The following is an 18,850-nucleotide window of genomic DNA, read 5'->3' on the forward strand; positions in this document are numbered from 1 at the left end:
AGTTAGTTGTGTTGGAGCCAGATACAGGATAGTAGGAGGACGAGAGGAGAAGACACACAGACCAGATTTTTTTTTAATGTTCACCTCAGTTTGTAGTATAACTAAAAAACATATCAATGGAAGATGAAGAAAGTAAATGCATTTTCTGCATTTAGTTTTTTTCTTGTCTAATTGGACATAAACATTTTTGGGAGATTGTATTTAGTATAAAAAAAGTCACTCATTGGATTATATAATCAGGTACAAACTAGCCAACTAGAGTATCAGCCTCTGACCCAATAATGGGCCCTATAAAGAAGACGACATTTTTTATTTTTTAAAAGGAAACAGTTATTTCTTGTGGCAACCAGACTTGTTCCTATAACATCTTCATATAGTAGGTTATTGATTAACAATAGACAATAAATTATACAAATCTACCTATTTAATGGTCTATTGCCACATTCCAGTTACCTACAACTACATCCAGATAAATATTTCACTATTAGGTTATCAATATACAGTCATGTCCGGAAGTGATGGCAGACTTGAAATTGTTCCAGAAAATGAAATATTTCTCTCAGAAAATAATTGCAATTATAACCTTTGTGTGTATTTGAATAACACAAAAGTGAGAAAAAAAATAAAACGGGTAAATTGGACATAATTTCACACAAAACACCAAAAATGGGCCAGACAAATTTGTTGGCACCTTTTCAAAATTGTGAGTAAACAACTTTGTTTGAAGCATGTGATGCTCATTAAAACTCACCTGTGGCAAGTAACAGGTGTGGACAATAATAAAATCACACCTGAAACAAACTAAAGGCAGACGTTGGCTCAATCTTTGCATTACGTTTGTGTGTGCCCCACTAAGCATGGAGAAGAGAACTGTATGAGGACTTGAGAGCCAAAATTGATAAAAAAAAAAAATATATCAACAAATCTCAAGGTTATAAGTCCATCTCCAGAGATCTTGATGTTCCTTTGTCCTGAGTGCATAACATAATCAAGAAGTTTACAACCCAGAGCAGTGTAGCTAATCTCCCTGGACATGGACAGCAGAACACAAAATATATTAAAAAGGTACAGCACAGGATAATCCGGATGGTGGACAAGCAGCCCCAATGAAGTTCCCAAAATATTTAAGATGTCTTGCAGGCTCTGGGTGTATCAGTATCAGCATGAACAATCTGTCAACATTTGAATTAAATTAAACGCTACGGCAGGAGACCCAGGAGGACCCCACTGCTGACAGAGACATAGAAATGCTTGACATGCTGTTGCCAAAATGTACATGAGTAAGCCAAAATCTTTCTGGAAAAGCATCTTGTGGATAGTGGAGTTTAAAACAGAGCTTTTTGGTAATGCACATCATCATTCTACTGTTTACCGAAAACGGAATGAGACCTACAGTACAAAGAACACAGTACCTACAGTCAAATACAGTGGAAATGCAATGATGTTTTGGGGTTGTTTTGTTACCTCTGGCATTGGGTGCCTTGGCTTTGTATAAAGCATCATGAAATCTGAAGATTGCCAAAAGCATTTGGGGTTGTAATGTAGTACCCAGTGTCAGAAAGCGGGATTTGCCTCCAAGGTCATGCCTCCCAGCAGAACAATGACCCGAAACCTACTTCAAGGAGCACCCAAAAATAAATGGAAACAAAGCACTGGAGAGTTCTGAAGTGGCAAGCAATGAGTGGATCGAAATTCCACTCAACACATGTGGAGAGATCTTAAAATGTAATATTTGGTTGCACACTCTTTGGAATAAATAACTGTAATTGATCACTTTCTATAATTATCAACAAGCTTCTTACTTCTTTCAACTGGAATTTTGGACCTCTCTTTTGCAAACTGCACCAGGTCTCTCATATTTGAAGGGTGGCACCCTTGAATTTTCCATAGTTTGGGTATCACTTGTCCTTACACCTTAGGTCGCCTGCTAACGACTAGCAGTTTCCATTTTATACAACAGGTAAACAAAAAACGTTATGCCATCATTAAATATTCAGTCAATAAGAAATAAGGAAACTCCAGCTGATCATGCAATTGCTAAACATATTTATACCGGGCAACATTTGGAAATCTTTGCTTGGTATAATAGTACATTCCACATGATAATGTAAAGAGCCCACAACCTGTCAGGCGATTCATGCTGCCTAAGCCTCAGACAGCCTATCTAAATGATTGGAGCCAGGTATATTACTTTCTAAAATGCTCCAGCTTTTCAGAGAAAATAGACTTTAAGGCCAGGGACTACTGCGATCCTCGCATGACACTCGGCTCACACTAGCAGCACAGCGGGAGCTGAGTGTCATGCGAGTCTCATTGCAACTGAGGTCCTAATATTCTTGCAGTTAAAATGATTTAATTGACTATGGTGTGCTACCATGGGGTAGTCATTTATTTACACATACTCCCCTGAGCAGACATCTGTATAGGCTGCATGCAATGACCAGCATAAGCCATGTACATACAAACAAGCAGCTATCATCAAGATGGGCTCTGGTGGAATGTTTGCTAACAGTGATAGATTAGCTAATGTGACAACTCTGTGCTATGTGCTTTCATGCTGTTCTGTAAATCTTACCACCACAATCTCTCCTCCAATCATAACACAAAGAAATGGGGCCTAAAGATCCCCAAACACATTAAGGCTATGTGCGCACGTTGCGTACAGTCACTGCAGAAATATCTGCAGCGATCTGAACAGCACACGTGCGCTTCAAATCGCTGCAGAAAATGTCCGTAGTGAAAAAAAAAAAAAAAGCTGATTCCATGCGCTCTGCCTGCAGCTCCTCCCATAGACAGAGCAGGAGCTGCCAGCAAAGTGCACGGAAGAAGTGACATGTCACTTCTTAGAACGCGCGCTTCGGGCAGCAGCCGAAGCGCTGCGCTCTAAGACGCCACGTGCGCACGGCTCCTGCATAATCTTCATAGATTATGCAGGGGGCGCAGGACGCATGCAGTTACGCTGCGCTACAAAGAGCAGCGTAACTGCATGTAATTACGCAACGTGCGCACATAGCCTAAGACTACAGTTTGATGAACCCCAAAATAATGGGGACTTCTTGACCCTCCCTTTACAAATAACATGAAGGGAAAGACATATCGGTTTTCCAGTGACTGAACTTTTTGTTCTGCGAGAGATAAGCCACTGGGCCATCTCTTAGGGGTATTTCTCACATAGCGAGATCGCTGCTGAGTCACAGGTTTTGTGACGTACCAGTGACCTCATCAGCGATCTCGCTGTGTGTGACACTGAGCAGCAACCTGGCCCCTGCTGTGAAATCGCTGATCGTTATACACAGTGCTGGTTCATTTTTTGCTCGTTGCTCTCCCGCTGTGAAGCACACATCGCTGTGTTTGACAGTGAGAGAGTAACGATTTGAATGTGCAGAGAGCAGGAAGTCGGCGTCTGGAAGCTGCGGACACTGGTAACCAAGGTACACATTGGGTAACCAAGCAAAGTGCTTTGCTTGGTTACCCGATATTTACCTTGGTTACTAGCGTACGCCGCTCTCAGGCTGCTAGTGCCGGCTCCCTGCTCTCTGCACACGTAGCCAGAGTACACATCGGGTAACTAAGTAAAGCGCTTTGCTTATTAACACGATGTGTGCCCTGGCTACGAGTGCAGGGAGCCAGTGCTAAAAGCGGTGTGCGCTGGTAACCAGGGTAAATATCGGGTAACCAAGCAAAGCATTTTGCTTAGTAACCCAATATTTACTTTGGTTACCAAGCGCAGCATCGTGTCCACGAGTCACTGGTGGCTGGTCACTGGTGAGATCTGCCTGATTGACAGCTCACCAGCGACCATGTAGCGACGCACCAGCGATCCTGACCAGGTCATATCGTGGTCGGAATCGCTGGTACGTCGTTTAGTGAGACGGTACCCTTAGCGTTTTTACACAATGCCATGATTGAGAAGGAGTGTTCGTCTGAATGTTCGCTCAAATAAACATTTACCCGGGTTTTAAATCAGTGGGATCAGGTATGAACTTATACAAAAAAAGGCAGTTCAACTTGAGAGAATGGTGTTGCCCAAATCCAACCATCATGAACTTACACCCATTTCAGACACAGTCCAAAATTAAAACATAAAAACACTCAAACAATGCATGGAGTAAAAATACAAAACAAAAAAAAAAAAAAAAGAACACTTCCAAAACAAAAAAAAACAACAAAAACCAAAACATGAGTTTCCTCTCCTTTTCACCAAATATCAAATGTGCAACCTCCAGAACAGAAGAGAACCTATTCGCTAGTCTGAAAACTAATTACAATGGGAATTTCTGTTCCACCCAAAGGTCACCAACACATGCAGCTGGTGTTGTACAAGTACACAATTCCAACCACAAACTATAGTAAGTAAGCTCAAAGTCCAGGCTGTGAAACATTGCTATGTAATAGGAGTAAATCAAGAATATTTACAGTTCCATGGAAGAGACTGATTAGTATCTATAAACCTGGGATCGACAGTATCAATGGCCAAGTAGAGCTGTAGCTTGGAAGGCCACTGACCATCCACCCATTAATATTTAAGGATGGATCAAATATATAATATAATATATATATATATATATATAAATAAAATGTTGCTAAGGCTAATACAATATTTTTTGCTTTTAGTTGTCTGGTTTCGCCAGAATATGAATTGTTCTAGAATGGCAGGTTTGGCCTATGCCTTCCTTCATGTAAATGAGACCCATTATACCGGTTATATATAGTGAGATAAATGAGTTTTGAAAACGGTCATCAATTATTTAAGTAAATATATTTCTAAAGATGCTATTGACATGAATTTCTCACCAGATGTTCGTAAAAACCCATCCAATCCACAAAGCCAAAAAGTCAAACCATAGATGTCCATAAATGCAGTGATGTGTAATAGTGAGAAATGACACATGGAAAAAGTATTGACAACACTTACTGAAATTTAATACTTCTTACAAAAAGTCTTTGTTGGTGATGACAGCTTCAAGATGTCTCTTGTATGGTATGATTTTGGCCTCTTCTTCCACACAAACTCTTCAAATCCTTAAGCTTTTGTGGGCTCTATTAACCCTGAACTTCAGTTTCTTCCATAAATTTACTATTGGATACAGGTCAGGTGATTGGCTGGGCCATTCTATAAGCTTTATTTTCACTCTCTCTGAAACCAATTCAGAGTTTCCTTGACTGTGTGTTTGGAATCATTGTCTTGCTGAAATCTTCACTCTCATTTCATCATCACCTTCGTATATGGCATAAAGAATGTCTTGATACATTTGTCCATTCATCCTTTCTTCAATTACATGAAGTTTGCGTGACACCCCTGGACTATCAGGTCGTCACAGGGTATTGCACAATCTGCCCTCCCGTGCAGTATCCACCTCCCTCTTGGTTATGGGTCCCTAACCATATGGTGTTGCCTACATCAGCTAATCAAATCCTAGATACACCCTGCACCACACCCACCAAACACACCAGTGGACGGCTTGAGTGGAATAGAGTCGCCCACCTGGGGGGGTTGGGAGTGTCAGAAGGAGTGAGTAGAGCTTGAGAAGTGAAAGTGAGAGGTGGTCAGGATCAGGGCTCCTGGGAAGCTATCTAGGTGGCAGACGGTGGTGTGGGCCTAGAGGAGCTGGACCCCTGGTCGCAGGGGATCGCGGCAAGGGGCACGGATCTGTCGAGGAGGACAGCCGGTGGACTTGCATCATCCCTGGGCTGGGACCAAGGGACAACGGGGTACGTGGACCCTAGGTCGAGGAGTAGCTTCATGCAACCCGACAATTTACCCCAAGGAACGGAGCCTTCAAGATCCGTTCCCACCCGCTCCAAAATCGGGGTACTAGCACAACGAGGGGATAGGACTTTCCACTCAAAACGGTCCAGAAAATCTTAAGCGTGAACCCTGAGAGCAAGCTCCCACACTTAGCCATAGTGGGGAGCTGGACCCCGCAAGTTTCACACCACCGGGACCACCAAGGAAGTAAACGTAGTGCCAGGAGACAGGTCACGGTTCACCAGGCAGCACCATTGGGGACGGGACCCGAACTAAGCTCCCCTCAGCGGCAGCGGTATCCAGAACTTTGGTTTATCCAGTTGTCGGTGTCAGCTTAATGGACTGAGTGAGTATGCAAGTGACCCCTTTTGCATCCAACGACAATCCCTTACCATCACCGAGTTCCTGGGTATTCCCCCTATCCGTGGAGGGTCATAACACCTGGCTGCCCCATTCCATCATCCCTGGGTTCTCCCAACTGCAGCGGTGGTACTCCTAATTACCACATACCACGGGTGGCGTCACGAACTCTAATACATCCCGTGTAAATACCCCCCTTCATTTGAGTGGCCGCACGACCCCCGGGTCCGGAGACCCTCGAGCCACCGCTGATCCGGATCCAAGCAGCTCGGCTGCTGGCACGGGGGCGGCACATTTGCCAGTGCCATATGTTAAAAAACAGCCCCACACCATGCTGTTCCCACCTCCAAACTTCACTGTTGGTATGGTGTTTTGGGGATTATATGCATTGCTTTTTGGCCTCCAAACATGGTATGTATTATGGCATAAAAAGGAGTTCAATTTTTATCTCATTTGACCAGACTATTTTCTCCCAATATTTCACAGGCTTGTCTAAATGTTGTTGAGCAAACTTTAAACGCACTTGAACATGCCTTTTGTTCATCCATGGAGTCTTGTGTGATGAGCGTGTATACAGGCCTTGGAAGTTAAGTGCAATACTTATTGTTTTCTTTAAAACAATTGTACCTTTTAATTTTATTTTTTATAGATCTCCACAGATAGTTCTTAGCTCTTGGATAACTCTTCTGACAATTCTTTTCACTCCTCTGTCTGAAATTTTGTGATGAGCACCTGGTTGTGGTCGGTTTATGATGACATTATGTTCTTTCCACTTTCAGACTATGACCCCAACAGTGCTCACTGGAGGCTTCAGTAGTTAAGAAATTCTTCTGTAACCAATGCCATCAATAGTTTTGCAGCAATAAAATTAGGTTTGAGACAGCTCACTGGTTTTCCCCATCTTGAGATGTTTCTTGTATGGCACCTTGGTAATGAGACACCTTTTTATAAGCCATCAGTTGAACCACATGATATATTTTTCACTAAGCGGAAGGATTGCCTTCCAATTACTGATAGATTTCAGCTGGTGTCATGACTTTCCATGGCTTTTCTCATCCATTCTTCAGGTGTTCAATACTTTTTCTGTTTGTCATTTCTCGTTATTACACGTCACTAAATTTATAGACATCTATGGTTTGATTTCTTTGCCTGTGTGGATTGAAAGGCTTGTTACAGACATTTGGTGAGAAATTAATTTCAACAGCCTCTTTAGAAATATATTTACGCAAAAAGTAGGTGACGTGTTCGATACTTATGTCACCCACTGTATAGCATTTGTTACATGGAATAAAAGATGAACTTTAGACCAGGGAAGCATTCTTATCACTGATCCCAGGGTATGCAAACATCAACTTAGAAATGACTAATTTTTCTTGAGTTTCTAAGTCTGTTGCTTTGATAAAGATTTACCGGCATATTGCTCACAGATACAGAAGGATCAGTAGATCTGGAGTAACTATAAGGTGTGGTAAAGTAGCAGTTACTACTGGGCCCTGTGCCTGGTAGGGGGCCCATGACTTATGCCATGACTTTCAGTTCAGTACAACATAAAAGTAGCCCATTCTTATTTTTGTATTCTTTTATTAACTGGAATAGAAGCTATGCAGGAAATGGGAGTAATTCAAAGCTTTCCTACAAAGTTTACGGAGTACATGTTGACATTGGCCCAATATTTTTATAAGGTTACAGCAAGTCATGTTTTGTTGCTTGTATGAGAGCTGAATACACACAATGTTAAAAGCAGCTTTAATAATAAAAGAAATAGAACAGTATTTCTAGATCCTAGTTCACACATCAAGCTACCCATATGTAATGATATGCTTCAAGTCAAATGGTCATCCACAGTGATCAAACCTCAAGGATGTGTACACCAGTTTTAACGAATTAGGCACATTTTCTCAGTGGCGTCTGACAGCTCGGTGACTGGAGTAACATTTCTATTTCTGGCAGTGGTAAAGGTGCCACTTTTGCTGAATTTGATGAGTAGGCATTGCCACATCCTATCTTCTCCCCAGCTACGCTGTTTAGATTGAGCCACTTCAAACTGGCGTAAAAGCTCCAGCAGTTGCAATAATTTTGGTCTGCTATGTGTTGAAGACATTTTTAAACACTTTTTATGCCAGTTTTTTGGCATAAAAGTTTATGATAAATATGCCCATACCAGAATTGCGCAAAGTACAGCCCGCGGGTCTGGTACCACGCCCTGTGCTGCTGCCGCCTGATGTCACCGCTATACGCATCCTCAGGAGGCTGTGTGGCAGCTCATGCTGTATTTAGAAGGCTGTGTGGGTGCTCATGCTGGATATAGAGGGCTGTCCGGGGGCTCATGCTGAATATGGATGGACTATGTGGGAGGGGTTAATACTTTATATAAGGGGCTATGTCGGGGGCTCATACTGTGTATAGGAAGGAAAAATAAATAAATCAATTGATCAGCTCACCATATGAAACAATTCCAAAAGGAGAGAACATTTCTGAACAGTGCTCAGATGAAGGGCAGCTAGTAAGTAATAAAAAAAAGGGTGGATGTATCCAGCAGCAATAAAACGTTGGCCATTTTCTTGCTGCTGAATACGTCATCTCTTTTTTGATTGTATATAGAGAGGCTATGTAAGAGTCTCAGGGGTTATGTGAAGGCTTATATTGTATATGGGGGGGTTGTGTTTGGGCTCATAGGGTTTACGGGTGGCTACATGTGGGCTTATACGCTATATAGGGGATGCCATCATACTTAATTCTGTCTAATATAAGCGATACCATATTACTGTAAAATAATGTTAATATTAATATTGAGCAAAATTAAAGAGGCTGTCCACTACTTACACACTAATGACTTATCCTTAGGATAGGTCATCAATGTCTGATTTGCCAGAATCAGAGACCCAGCACTCCAATCAGCAGTCCTCGGCAGCCTTTTGCAGTAAATGCTCAGTTCCAGAGCTGTCCAGTCTTCTGATAGTGGCTGTGGCCGGGTAATGCACAGCCGCCTCCAATTGAAATCAATATGAGTGTCAACCTGGTGTGGAAATTACCCATGAGATTTTTATGTCAACATGTGAGCATAGACTAAATCTGTCCATACAAGTTAGATAGTTGAAGGCTGAATGATCAATTGCCTGACAGCTACTTCTCCCGACTGCCCAATACACAGTAATTCTTGGCTCAGCCCAGCACTTTTGTGATCTCTACGAGACAGCTGCTGCCAGAATCGTTTACCAGCGCCCTATCTCCCCTCTAAAAAAAAAGAATTAGGCAAATTAATTCCAACCACCAGATACGTATGTCCCCTGACAATCTTCCAACTGACAATAGGCAAACCCCCATACACATTAGAAGATTGCATACACATTGGTGCGATCTTGGACTACAATATACAGGCTGACCACGGCTCTCCCGACCCGAGCCTCAAAACCTAAATAGAAATATATTAAGGTGTCATGCTCTGGTCTAGAGAACCGTAGCCAGTCACTGTATTGCAGTCCGAGATCGGACCAATTTGCATTGAGGTCTGTATGAACCCAAATAGCTTTCCTGGTAGACGTTTTAGTCTCTCAATATTAGTTCTTTATAACCATGTACTGGACGTACTAGGGATGAATCATGTGTGAGTGTCACCATAAAAAATGATCAGTGAGCGGAGATCATATCTCATACTTCAAGAAGGAAGTAATCATTAGCCTTTATATCTTCAGATTTATATTGTGCGGACAAAGGTCAATTCATTCACTTTCACAACCTAATAACTATAGAATTAAATAGGCAAATAATCCCTATAGTTTATAAACTCAAGACACAAAAGAAGTCACTGCAAAGAAGAAATGTAAAATGGAGACAATAGAAGAGCTGCAAGATTTACTATGCTCAGTTTTGTCCTCAGACAGGCCCTTTATCAGGAGTGGGTAGGGAGTCATCCTGGAATGTAAGGTCACATAAGCAGTAAGAATTAACCCCTAGAGTTCAAGGCAATGTTCAAAACACGCAGGAAGGCCAACATCAACACATTTTATTGGACAGAGAGCTAACTGGTTACTTTCAAATGATTCTTGGTAGAAATGTTTAGGAGAGAAATGTAATACACCCACATTGTAAAGAGTAGCTGCCGAGCAGTCGTGTTACCCCACCCTACCCCCAAGCAAGTTTAAAAATTCCAAAGTTTCCAGTTTTCTTTGGTTTACAGCAGCATTTTTTTTCTTTACATATTTAAAGTATATGTGACTATTTTATCTATTAGCAGCCCATTGCACGTAAAATACATAATCGCAATATAAACAATAATTATATATATATATATATATATATATATATATATATATATATATATATATATATATATACACACAGTATATGACAAAAATGAGTACACACCTCACATTATATATCTTTTCATGGGACAACACTGAAGATATGATACTTTAATACAAAAATGTAAAGTAGTCAGTGCACAGGTTGTATAACAGTGTAAATTTGGTGTGCCCTTTAAATAACTCACACAGCCATTAATGTCTAAACCGCTGGCAACACGTGAGTACACCCCTATGTGAAAATGGCCAAATTGTGCCCAATTAGCCATTTTTCCTCCTCAGTGTCATGTGACTCATTAGTGTTGCAAGGTCTAAGGTGTGAATGAGGAGCAAGTGTGGTAAATTCGGTATTATCGCTCACACACTCATACTGTTCACTGGACGTTCAACATGGCACCTCATGGCAAAGAATTTTCTGCGCTTCTGAAAAAAAGAATGGACCATAAAGATGGTCTGGGTTACAAGAAGATTGCCACCACCCTGAAACTGGGCTGCAGTACAGTGGCCAAGACCATACAGCGGCTTTACAAGGCAGGTTCTACTCAGAACAGGCTGCCATGGTCGACCAAAGAAGTTGAATACACATGCTCAGCATAAAATCCACAGGTTGTCTTTTTAAAACAGACATGTAAGTGTTGCCAGGTGGGGTGGGGGGGGGGGGTCAACCTGTCAGTTCTCAGACCATACACCGCACAATGCATCAAATTGATCTACATAACTGTCGTCCCAGAAGGAAGCCTTTTCTACAGATGAAAGGTCGCAAACAGTTCGCTGAAAACAAGCAGACTAAGGACATGGATTACTGGAACCATGTCCTGTGGTCTGATGAGAAAAAGATAAAACTTATTTGGTTCAGATGGTGCCAAGCTTGTGTGATGGCAACCGAGTGAGAAGTACAAAGACAAGTGTCTCTTGCTTATAATCAAGCATGGTGTTGCAAGTCCATTGGTTTGGAGCTACATGAGTGTTGCCACTGTAGGAAGCTACAGTTCATTGAGTGAACCATAAATGCTAACATGTATTATGACATACTGAAGCAGAGCAGGATTCCCTCTTCAGAAACGTGGCTGCAACATGATAACGACCCCAAACACACCTCCAAGATGACCACTGCCTTGCTTAAGAAACTGAGGGTAAAGTTGCTGGTCTGGACAAGCATGTCTCCAGACCCAAACCCTATTGACCATCTGCGCGGCATGCACAAATGGAAGGTGGAGAAATGCAAAGTCTCTAACATCCACCAGCTCTATTACATCATTATGGAAGAGTAGAAGTGGATTCCAATGGCAACCTGTGAAGGTCGAGTGAACTCAATACCCAACAGCATGCTTGAAAATAATGATGGTCACACAAAATATTGTCACTTTGGGCACAATTTGACTTTCACTTAGGGGTGTACTTGTAGTGCCCCACGGGGCAGGCGGTTAAGCTACTCGTCGTTGGGCCGTTTTGGGTCGGGTCAGGCGTTGTCACGGGGTGGCCTTGCTCAGTTTCGTTGCCCCATGGCGTACAGTAAATGGTCGGGAAAGCGGGGTATTGGGGATAGTTTGTCATGACGCCACCTGTGGTATGCGGCCAGTAGTAAACAACGCTGCAGAATTCCTCTTCGGGGCAGGTGTTAAGGCAGCCGGGATGGTATCGCTCCCCACAGGCGGAGCGGGCCCCGGGTGGATGATGAGGGAGAAGGTAATGGCCGTTGGCGCCTAAGCGCTGGACACCAGCGCAGGTAAGGATGAGCCAACACAGTCACTGCGGGTTCAGGGTGTAGTTTACTCACAACTTCAGCTTCCAGCCCGATCACACTGGTCACTGCCGTGATGGGCTCAGGTCAATCCCAGATCTGGTAAGAAGTCACCACCGGCGTTGTGAAAAGAGAAGGAGAGAGAGTGTCCTTTTTCTAGGGTGTCCCCCTCCGCCGTTAGGTACCCTGGCTGAGCTCCTGCTCCAAGCCACCGGGCCCAGCAAAGTCCAAGTTTTCCAGAGATGTGTTGCCAGAACTATGGTCCTGACGGGTCTGACTGGCCATGATGGCCGTGTTTAGTGCCTATTTATACCCCAAGTGGAACTCTCCCCCAGGTGGCTGGCTTCAGTGACCGGGAAGTCAATGTTCGTATGGCCACCCCCCCGCCTACCCTGAGCCAACCCACCCTGTGTGAAGGCTGCTAGGCTGTGTGTAGTGTGTGAATGTGTAACACCGGTGATTAACCCCCTCCTTACCTGAGATAGATAACGCACATTACTTGAGGTGTAGTACCCTGTGGCGACCAGAGCCTCAGGGGTGCCACATACTCAGTTTTGTTACTAGCGGTTTTGACTTTTATTGCTGTGTGTTGAGTTATTTAGCGGGCACAATAAATTTACACTGTTAGACAAGCTGTCTGACTACTTTACATTATCTCAAAGTGTTATATCTTAAGTGTTCCATAAACAGATATAAATAAAATATTTATTTTTTTAAATACCCCATATATTTCCAGATATGTGGGCCTTTTATTTAATGCTAATTTTTGTCTTTATAAAAGGGGATGTGGCTCACAGAATCCTTTGGGGCGGGTCTTTAGACTGCCTAGTATGCTGTCCAATTTGTAAAGATCATAAAAATTGACCCTAAAACCTCGCTTTACACACTCCAAGACTGAATAAGATTCTAAGATTGAACTGTGTTACTGCAAAACATTTCAGGGACCGAGAGCAAGCATAAGTAAAGCATAGTATAAGTAAATTTAAAAAGTGCATTTAGATGACCAGTTTAACATGGCAATGATCATCCTACGAACAAGCACAATGCTACTTAACTGGTGGAACAGATCATTAATGTAGTCAAAAAACATCGTAGTTATCAGCAGCATATTGCCCCATGTAAAATGTAAAGAGGGAATGTGCCGCCAACAACATGAAGCTCTCTGGGGGCAAAATGGTCAAATTAATGATCATTAGTTATCGGCAGCCAGCAGAAACAGGCGTTAGTTGACTTGTATGTAGTTGATCGGCTCTCATTACTGGATCCATGTCAGCTCAGCTAAATAAACTTGGAGGCTGTCCACTTCTGGAAAACTCCTTAGTGCTAGTGTGCCCCACATATAATAAAAAATGTATGGTAACCTCCTGGATTCAGTGATGCTCCACAATGCTGGAGTTCCAGAGTTCATGGACGTTTGGGAAGAGAGTATACACTTTGTTTTTTTGTTTTTTTTAATATTGAGCGCATTGGCACCTAAGAAGGTTGCGTTCAGTGGTAGACAACTCCTTAAAGTATTTATAGTAATTGCAGTGATATCTAGCACAGAGAAAAAACATAAGACGCAAAGTTTGCTTTTGCATAAAACAAGATATTTATATTTTAGCACCAGCCTCTCTAGTTGATTTTCAGCTAATATATAGCCAAAAAGGTATTTTTAGAAAACTCTGCTTCAGGCCATGTGCACACGGTGAGTATTTGGGGAGTTTACCTCAATATTAGTGAGCTAAAACGAGGAGTGTGTAAAAATGCAGAAGTGGTGACGTGTTTCCATTATACTTTTCCTCTGATTGTTCCACTCATGGCTTTGGATACAAATACTGAGGTAGAAAATCCTCACAAAAGCTAAACATGTGCATGAGGTTTAAAAGGGTGGTAAGGAAATGCTCATGAGGCAATGCTGGAAACACCCCTCCTTCTCTATCTTCAAAGAAAGAGGACCTAAGTTAGGCTATGTGCGCACGTGTGCGCTCTGCACCACACCTAAAAGGTGTGCTTCAGAGCGCAGCTGAAAAGCTCTGTTCTGAAGCGCATGGTTTCGGCAGAGAACGTGCGCTCTGCATGCAGCTCCTGCCACAGACAGAGCAGGGGCTGCCGGCAAAGCGCACGGAAGAAGTGACATGTCACTTCTTAGAACGCACGCTTCGGGCAGCAGCCGAAGCGCTGCGCTCTAAGACGCCACGTGCGCACGGCCCCTGCACAATCTCCATAGATTACAAAGCGCAGCGTAACTGCATGTAATTACGCAACGTGCGCACATAGCCTAATGTAGCAGTCTGGTTGCTAAGGATGAGTTGTCAACAACCCCAGTTAAAAGGCAAGCTATCCATAGCAACTAGACCAGCTTAAGTCACTAGTGCATGCTCTTATCTACCGCCTGGACTATTACAACCTCCTGCTCTGTGGCCTCCCTTCTAACAGCCTCACACCCCTACAATCTTTACTAAACTATGCTGCCTGACTAATCCACTTGTCCCACTGCTACTCCCCAACCTCTCCTGTCTGCAATCCCTTCACTGTCTTCCCATTGCCCTACGACTCAAGTTCAAAATCCTAACCATGACCTACAAAGCCATCCACGACCAGTCACCTCCTTACATCTGTGACCTAGTCTCCTGGTATTTACCGCACGTAACTGTCGATCCTCACAAGATATCCTTCTCTACTGCTCTCTCATCTTCTCTTCCCACCATCGCATCGAAGATTTCTCCCGTGCCTCCTCCTTACTCTGGGACGCTCTTCCACAACATATCAGACTCTCGCCTACCTTGATAAGCTTCAAAAGGAACCGGAAGACCCACCTCTTCCGACAAGCCTACAACCTGCCGAAACCCTCAGTCCGCTATAGCGCCGAGCGACCAGCTCTCCCCTCATCTACTGTATCCTCACCCATCCCTTGTAGACTGTGGACCGTCGCGGGCAGAGTCCTCTCTCCTCCTGTACCAGGCTGTGCCTTATTTTGTTTATGATTATTGTAATTGGTCATACTATATATACCCCTTTTAACACGTAAAGCACCATGGAATAAATGACGCTATAATAAACAACAACCAACAAACAACAACAACAAACAACATGGTTGGCACTGTGATACCAGCTGAGAAAAGCGTGATGGCAACCTATTTCCGCCTGTGTTTGAAAACTTTTGGACAACCTTTTTAAAAAAGATTCTCCGTGACTATAAAAAAAAGTTACCTGAAAAACGTTTCAATAAATCCAAGATGGAGGAACCCAAGAGAGAGATAAAAGCGATGTCTATAGGCCCATACGTCTTCCAAGAACGCGTTGGATGTAGACTATAGGCCCAATTCATCACTGCTGTTTCTCCATTTTTCTGGAGTAATTTTCTCCTTTTTAGAGACTTTAGTATTTGCACCTATTTATTTATACGTTTTGCACCATTTTAAATTGTTTTTTGTTTTTTAACTTTTTTTTTTCTATTCCAGCTGCTTAAAGACAGGTTCATAAAATGCAAGTTTTACCAACTAAGGCGATTTTGTGGGGTATCTCACTTTAATGCCTGCCTGGAGTAACGCTTCCAATTGGCCACATTTTTGTGACTTTTGGTGCTAAAAAGATCTAAAAACTTGTTAAAGACAAAAATAAAAATATTTTTTTATTTTGTGCCATTTTGAAGAATTTGTAAATAAACATCAAATACCACATAAAAAGGGTAAAAAAAAAAAGTGACTTCAATAAATAGCAAAATGATGATTCAGACTATGTGCACCAAAATCGGGGGACCCATGTACCGCTGCAGTGCCAGCCGTTCATGATAAACCTTGTAAATAAGTTGTGCTCCATTTTTAGAAGTAACCTCTAATCAAACACTGAAATGGAAAACTATGAATGAATTTACAATATGTGACTTATCTAACTCTGAAAAACAAAGCTGCAGTCATGGCAGTAAATCATTGTGTGCAGATTGAGGGGGAGTTCATGTCTTGTGAGAAAATGAAAGATGTAAAGTAAACTGCTAAACCTCCTCTGTACACATTATCTTTCCTGAGAGAAAGCCTAAAGCAAAAACAAAAAAATTCCTCAGTCTGCACAGCAACTTCTCTTAGTGATCTCACCGCAGAGCCAGACCTGTCTCCACCAGCTTGGCTATGGGGGCAGGGTAGACCGCCCTGTCAGCCTGTGTACAACATTGTCATTGAAAAACAGTTTCAGGACAAGACATAACACTAAGGAAGCGACCATTATCATATTATAGTCAAGATCATTTACGTAATCTGTAGGGGATGCAAAGCTTGGATCTTAGTAAATAATTCACAGGTAACGCTCACAAGGTATGGCGGTGACTTCCTCTAGCATATGTATGATTTCCTACATGCCACACTTGGTGCGACTGACAGCGACTCTTTCAGTCCTCATAAGACACTCACCCCGCAAACAGTGTGCTACATCCGGATGACGTTTGCAATGACTGGTGTGCAGTAAAAAAACATCATGTAGGAAAATATGTTAAAAAATATTTTTCACATTTTTTTGATATTAGGCTCATCAATATTTTAGGTCAATGTTAATTTTACTCATCAGATTACTAGCTTTGGAATATGAAATAATACCAAGAAGTCACGTTAAGAAAAGCCTTGGAAACCGGACTCTGAGGACTACAATTATCGTGTGTAGAATTCACCACACAGTCATGCTAGACCTGTCACTCTCCACAAGGAGAAACATTGCCCCTTACCACAGTAGTGGAACATACGAGTAGATAAAAAAAATCCACTCTTGGCTTTGGATTTCAAAAATATATAAAAATTGCACCATATTGTCCAATGAGACAACCGGACTGGCAGTTCTATAAAACGCTCAACAACCTACTAAAGAAGCAAAAGAATCTTTGTATCGATAGTGAAGTTTCTGATGGGTTTTACCAGCTGTCATATAGTTTCCTGACAGTAGGTAAGTCCAATTTGCACTTTTTAATTACAGTACACCATAGAATATCTATATATCTCACCCGTAGCCATCTCCGGTTTGTTCGCTGTAGGACTGCTGGACATAGTAGGTTTTCTGCGGCATAAGTCCTCCTCCTCCTCCACCTCCTACAACCATTTTGTGGTGGTTGTTCATCTCGTACCTGCCGGTTAGATCCGGGCCAGATTCTGCTCTAGTGAGCCTGCCTAGGGTATTGATCCGGGTATGGGACCCTCCGTTAGTACTCATTTTGTTGTAATATTTGTAGCCAACAAAGCATCCACCTTGAAAAGGAAAAGAGGTCTATGTGTGCAGGTGTGGAAATGGAAGCGTACGTGAAGACAGGTAAAGCTAGCCCAATCCAGGGCCACAATTTCCAGAGGCCAAAATAAATGTAGGTAGCCGGAATCAGGCAGTACAGGCACAGAGCTCCCTCCTGTTTGCTCTACAGCTCTGTGCCTCTGGAATCAGAGAGAATGTGATCCAAGAGACAGGGGAGGAGTAGGAGGTGGCAGGTCTTACCCAGCCCTCTCCTGTGAGAACGCCAGAGGCACACCTTTGTTTCTGTGTCTGTTTTTTTTTCAAAAGTATTGTGATTGCAGGCAACACCCTAAATATCTGCTGCCCCAGCCCTGCACCACCTCATAAATATGACAGCTCTTCACCTGAGCACGTCTGTGTCAGCACAACACGATTACATAGATTTTTTTTTACAGATGACTTTCAGCAGATACGCACTAGGTGGTAATATCATAGAGATACATACTAGGTGGTCATATCATGCAGATGTGGTCATGTCGAATGTTTTTGAACTTGAGAATGAAATTAAACTTTTCAACCCATCCCTCCAAACTAAATGAACACTCTTCAAGAAATCAGGTGTTATAAGTAGTTTATAAAAACTTTTTGTACAAAAAAAACTTTGTACACTAGTTTCCAGGCCACCCAAATCTATTACGAAAGAGTACTTCATTACAATTTATTGATGTGTACTGTCATATCGAATAATGCACAGTAAAGGGGCGATTGCTGCGCGTCTACGTAAGTGACAGATGGTGGGAGCTGGCATGGAGATCAGCTCAGTTATTATTTGCAAGCTAAGCATCAAATTTAGCAAGGTAATTTCAGAGGTACTGCCATTGTGTCTCTCTATAGAAGCAGAGATGTGAGCTTTCATTGAACCATGCAAATTCCATTCAGGGCTCGGAGCAGCGCCCCTCCCTGCACTGAACATAATGGATATTTCTAAGGAAGTGAACTGATCACTGGAGAATAAATACAGGGCTGGAAATGAGTCAATGTACTAAGCTGTGGTCAGCTAACAAAGACGAGCAGAACAGGTCACTAGATCATCCTCGGTTGAGTCCTTTTCACTGTTTCAGCCCACCATAGTGTAAAACTTTTGACATGGTGAGCTTTGGACTGGATTGTCTTGTCCTACCTTGTATTGAGCATTGTCTGTGTCCAAGACAAAAGTACTCCAGTGTTTCTCCCTCCTTACTGCCACTCAGCAAGTATCAGACAGCTTCCGCATTGTAAAGCTCTAAATACCTGCCTTCACTTTTCTGCTCTTTAGCTGGTATCTTAACAATTTATGGTTCTGATCCAACCAGTCGTTCACAAATCCTAAAGGGCCATTTACACGCTGCGACATCGCTAACAATATATCGTCGGGGTCACGGTGTTTGTGACGCACATTCGGCGCCGTTAGCAACATCGCAGGGTGTGACAGGCAGGAGCGACCTTAAACAATCGCAAAAGAGACAAAAATCGTTG

The 18,850-nt window shown here is 42.6% G+C and overlaps 1 protein-coding gene across 3 annotated transcripts in view; it reads right to left on the reverse strand.

The window, feature by feature from the left end:
* Positions 1–17,554, reverse strand: part of DSP (desmoplakin) — a 74,558-nt gene extending 57,004 nt beyond the window's left edge. For 2 of the 3 annotated variants that reach the window (XM_075314785.1, XM_075314784.1), the window contains exon 1: positions 17,118–17,553. In XM_075314785.1, coding sequence (XP_075170900.1) covers positions 17,118–17,323 — 206 coding nt within the window. In that variant the 5' untranslated portion in view covers positions 17,324–17,553. Of the gene's footprint in view, positions 1–17,117 lie in introns of all 3 variants that reach the window. The other variant, XM_075314783.1, reaches the window with a different exon arrangement.
* Positions 17,555–18,850: the final 1,296 nt, after the last annotated feature.

Source organism: Anomaloglossus baeobatrachus, chromosome 6 (assembly GCF_048569485.1).
Source record: "Anomaloglossus baeobatrachus isolate aAnoBae1 chromosome 6, aAnoBae1.hap1, whole genome shotgun sequence".
NCBI lineage: Eukaryota > Metazoa > Chordata > Amphibia > Anura > Aromobatidae > Anomaloglossus > Anomaloglossus baeobatrachus.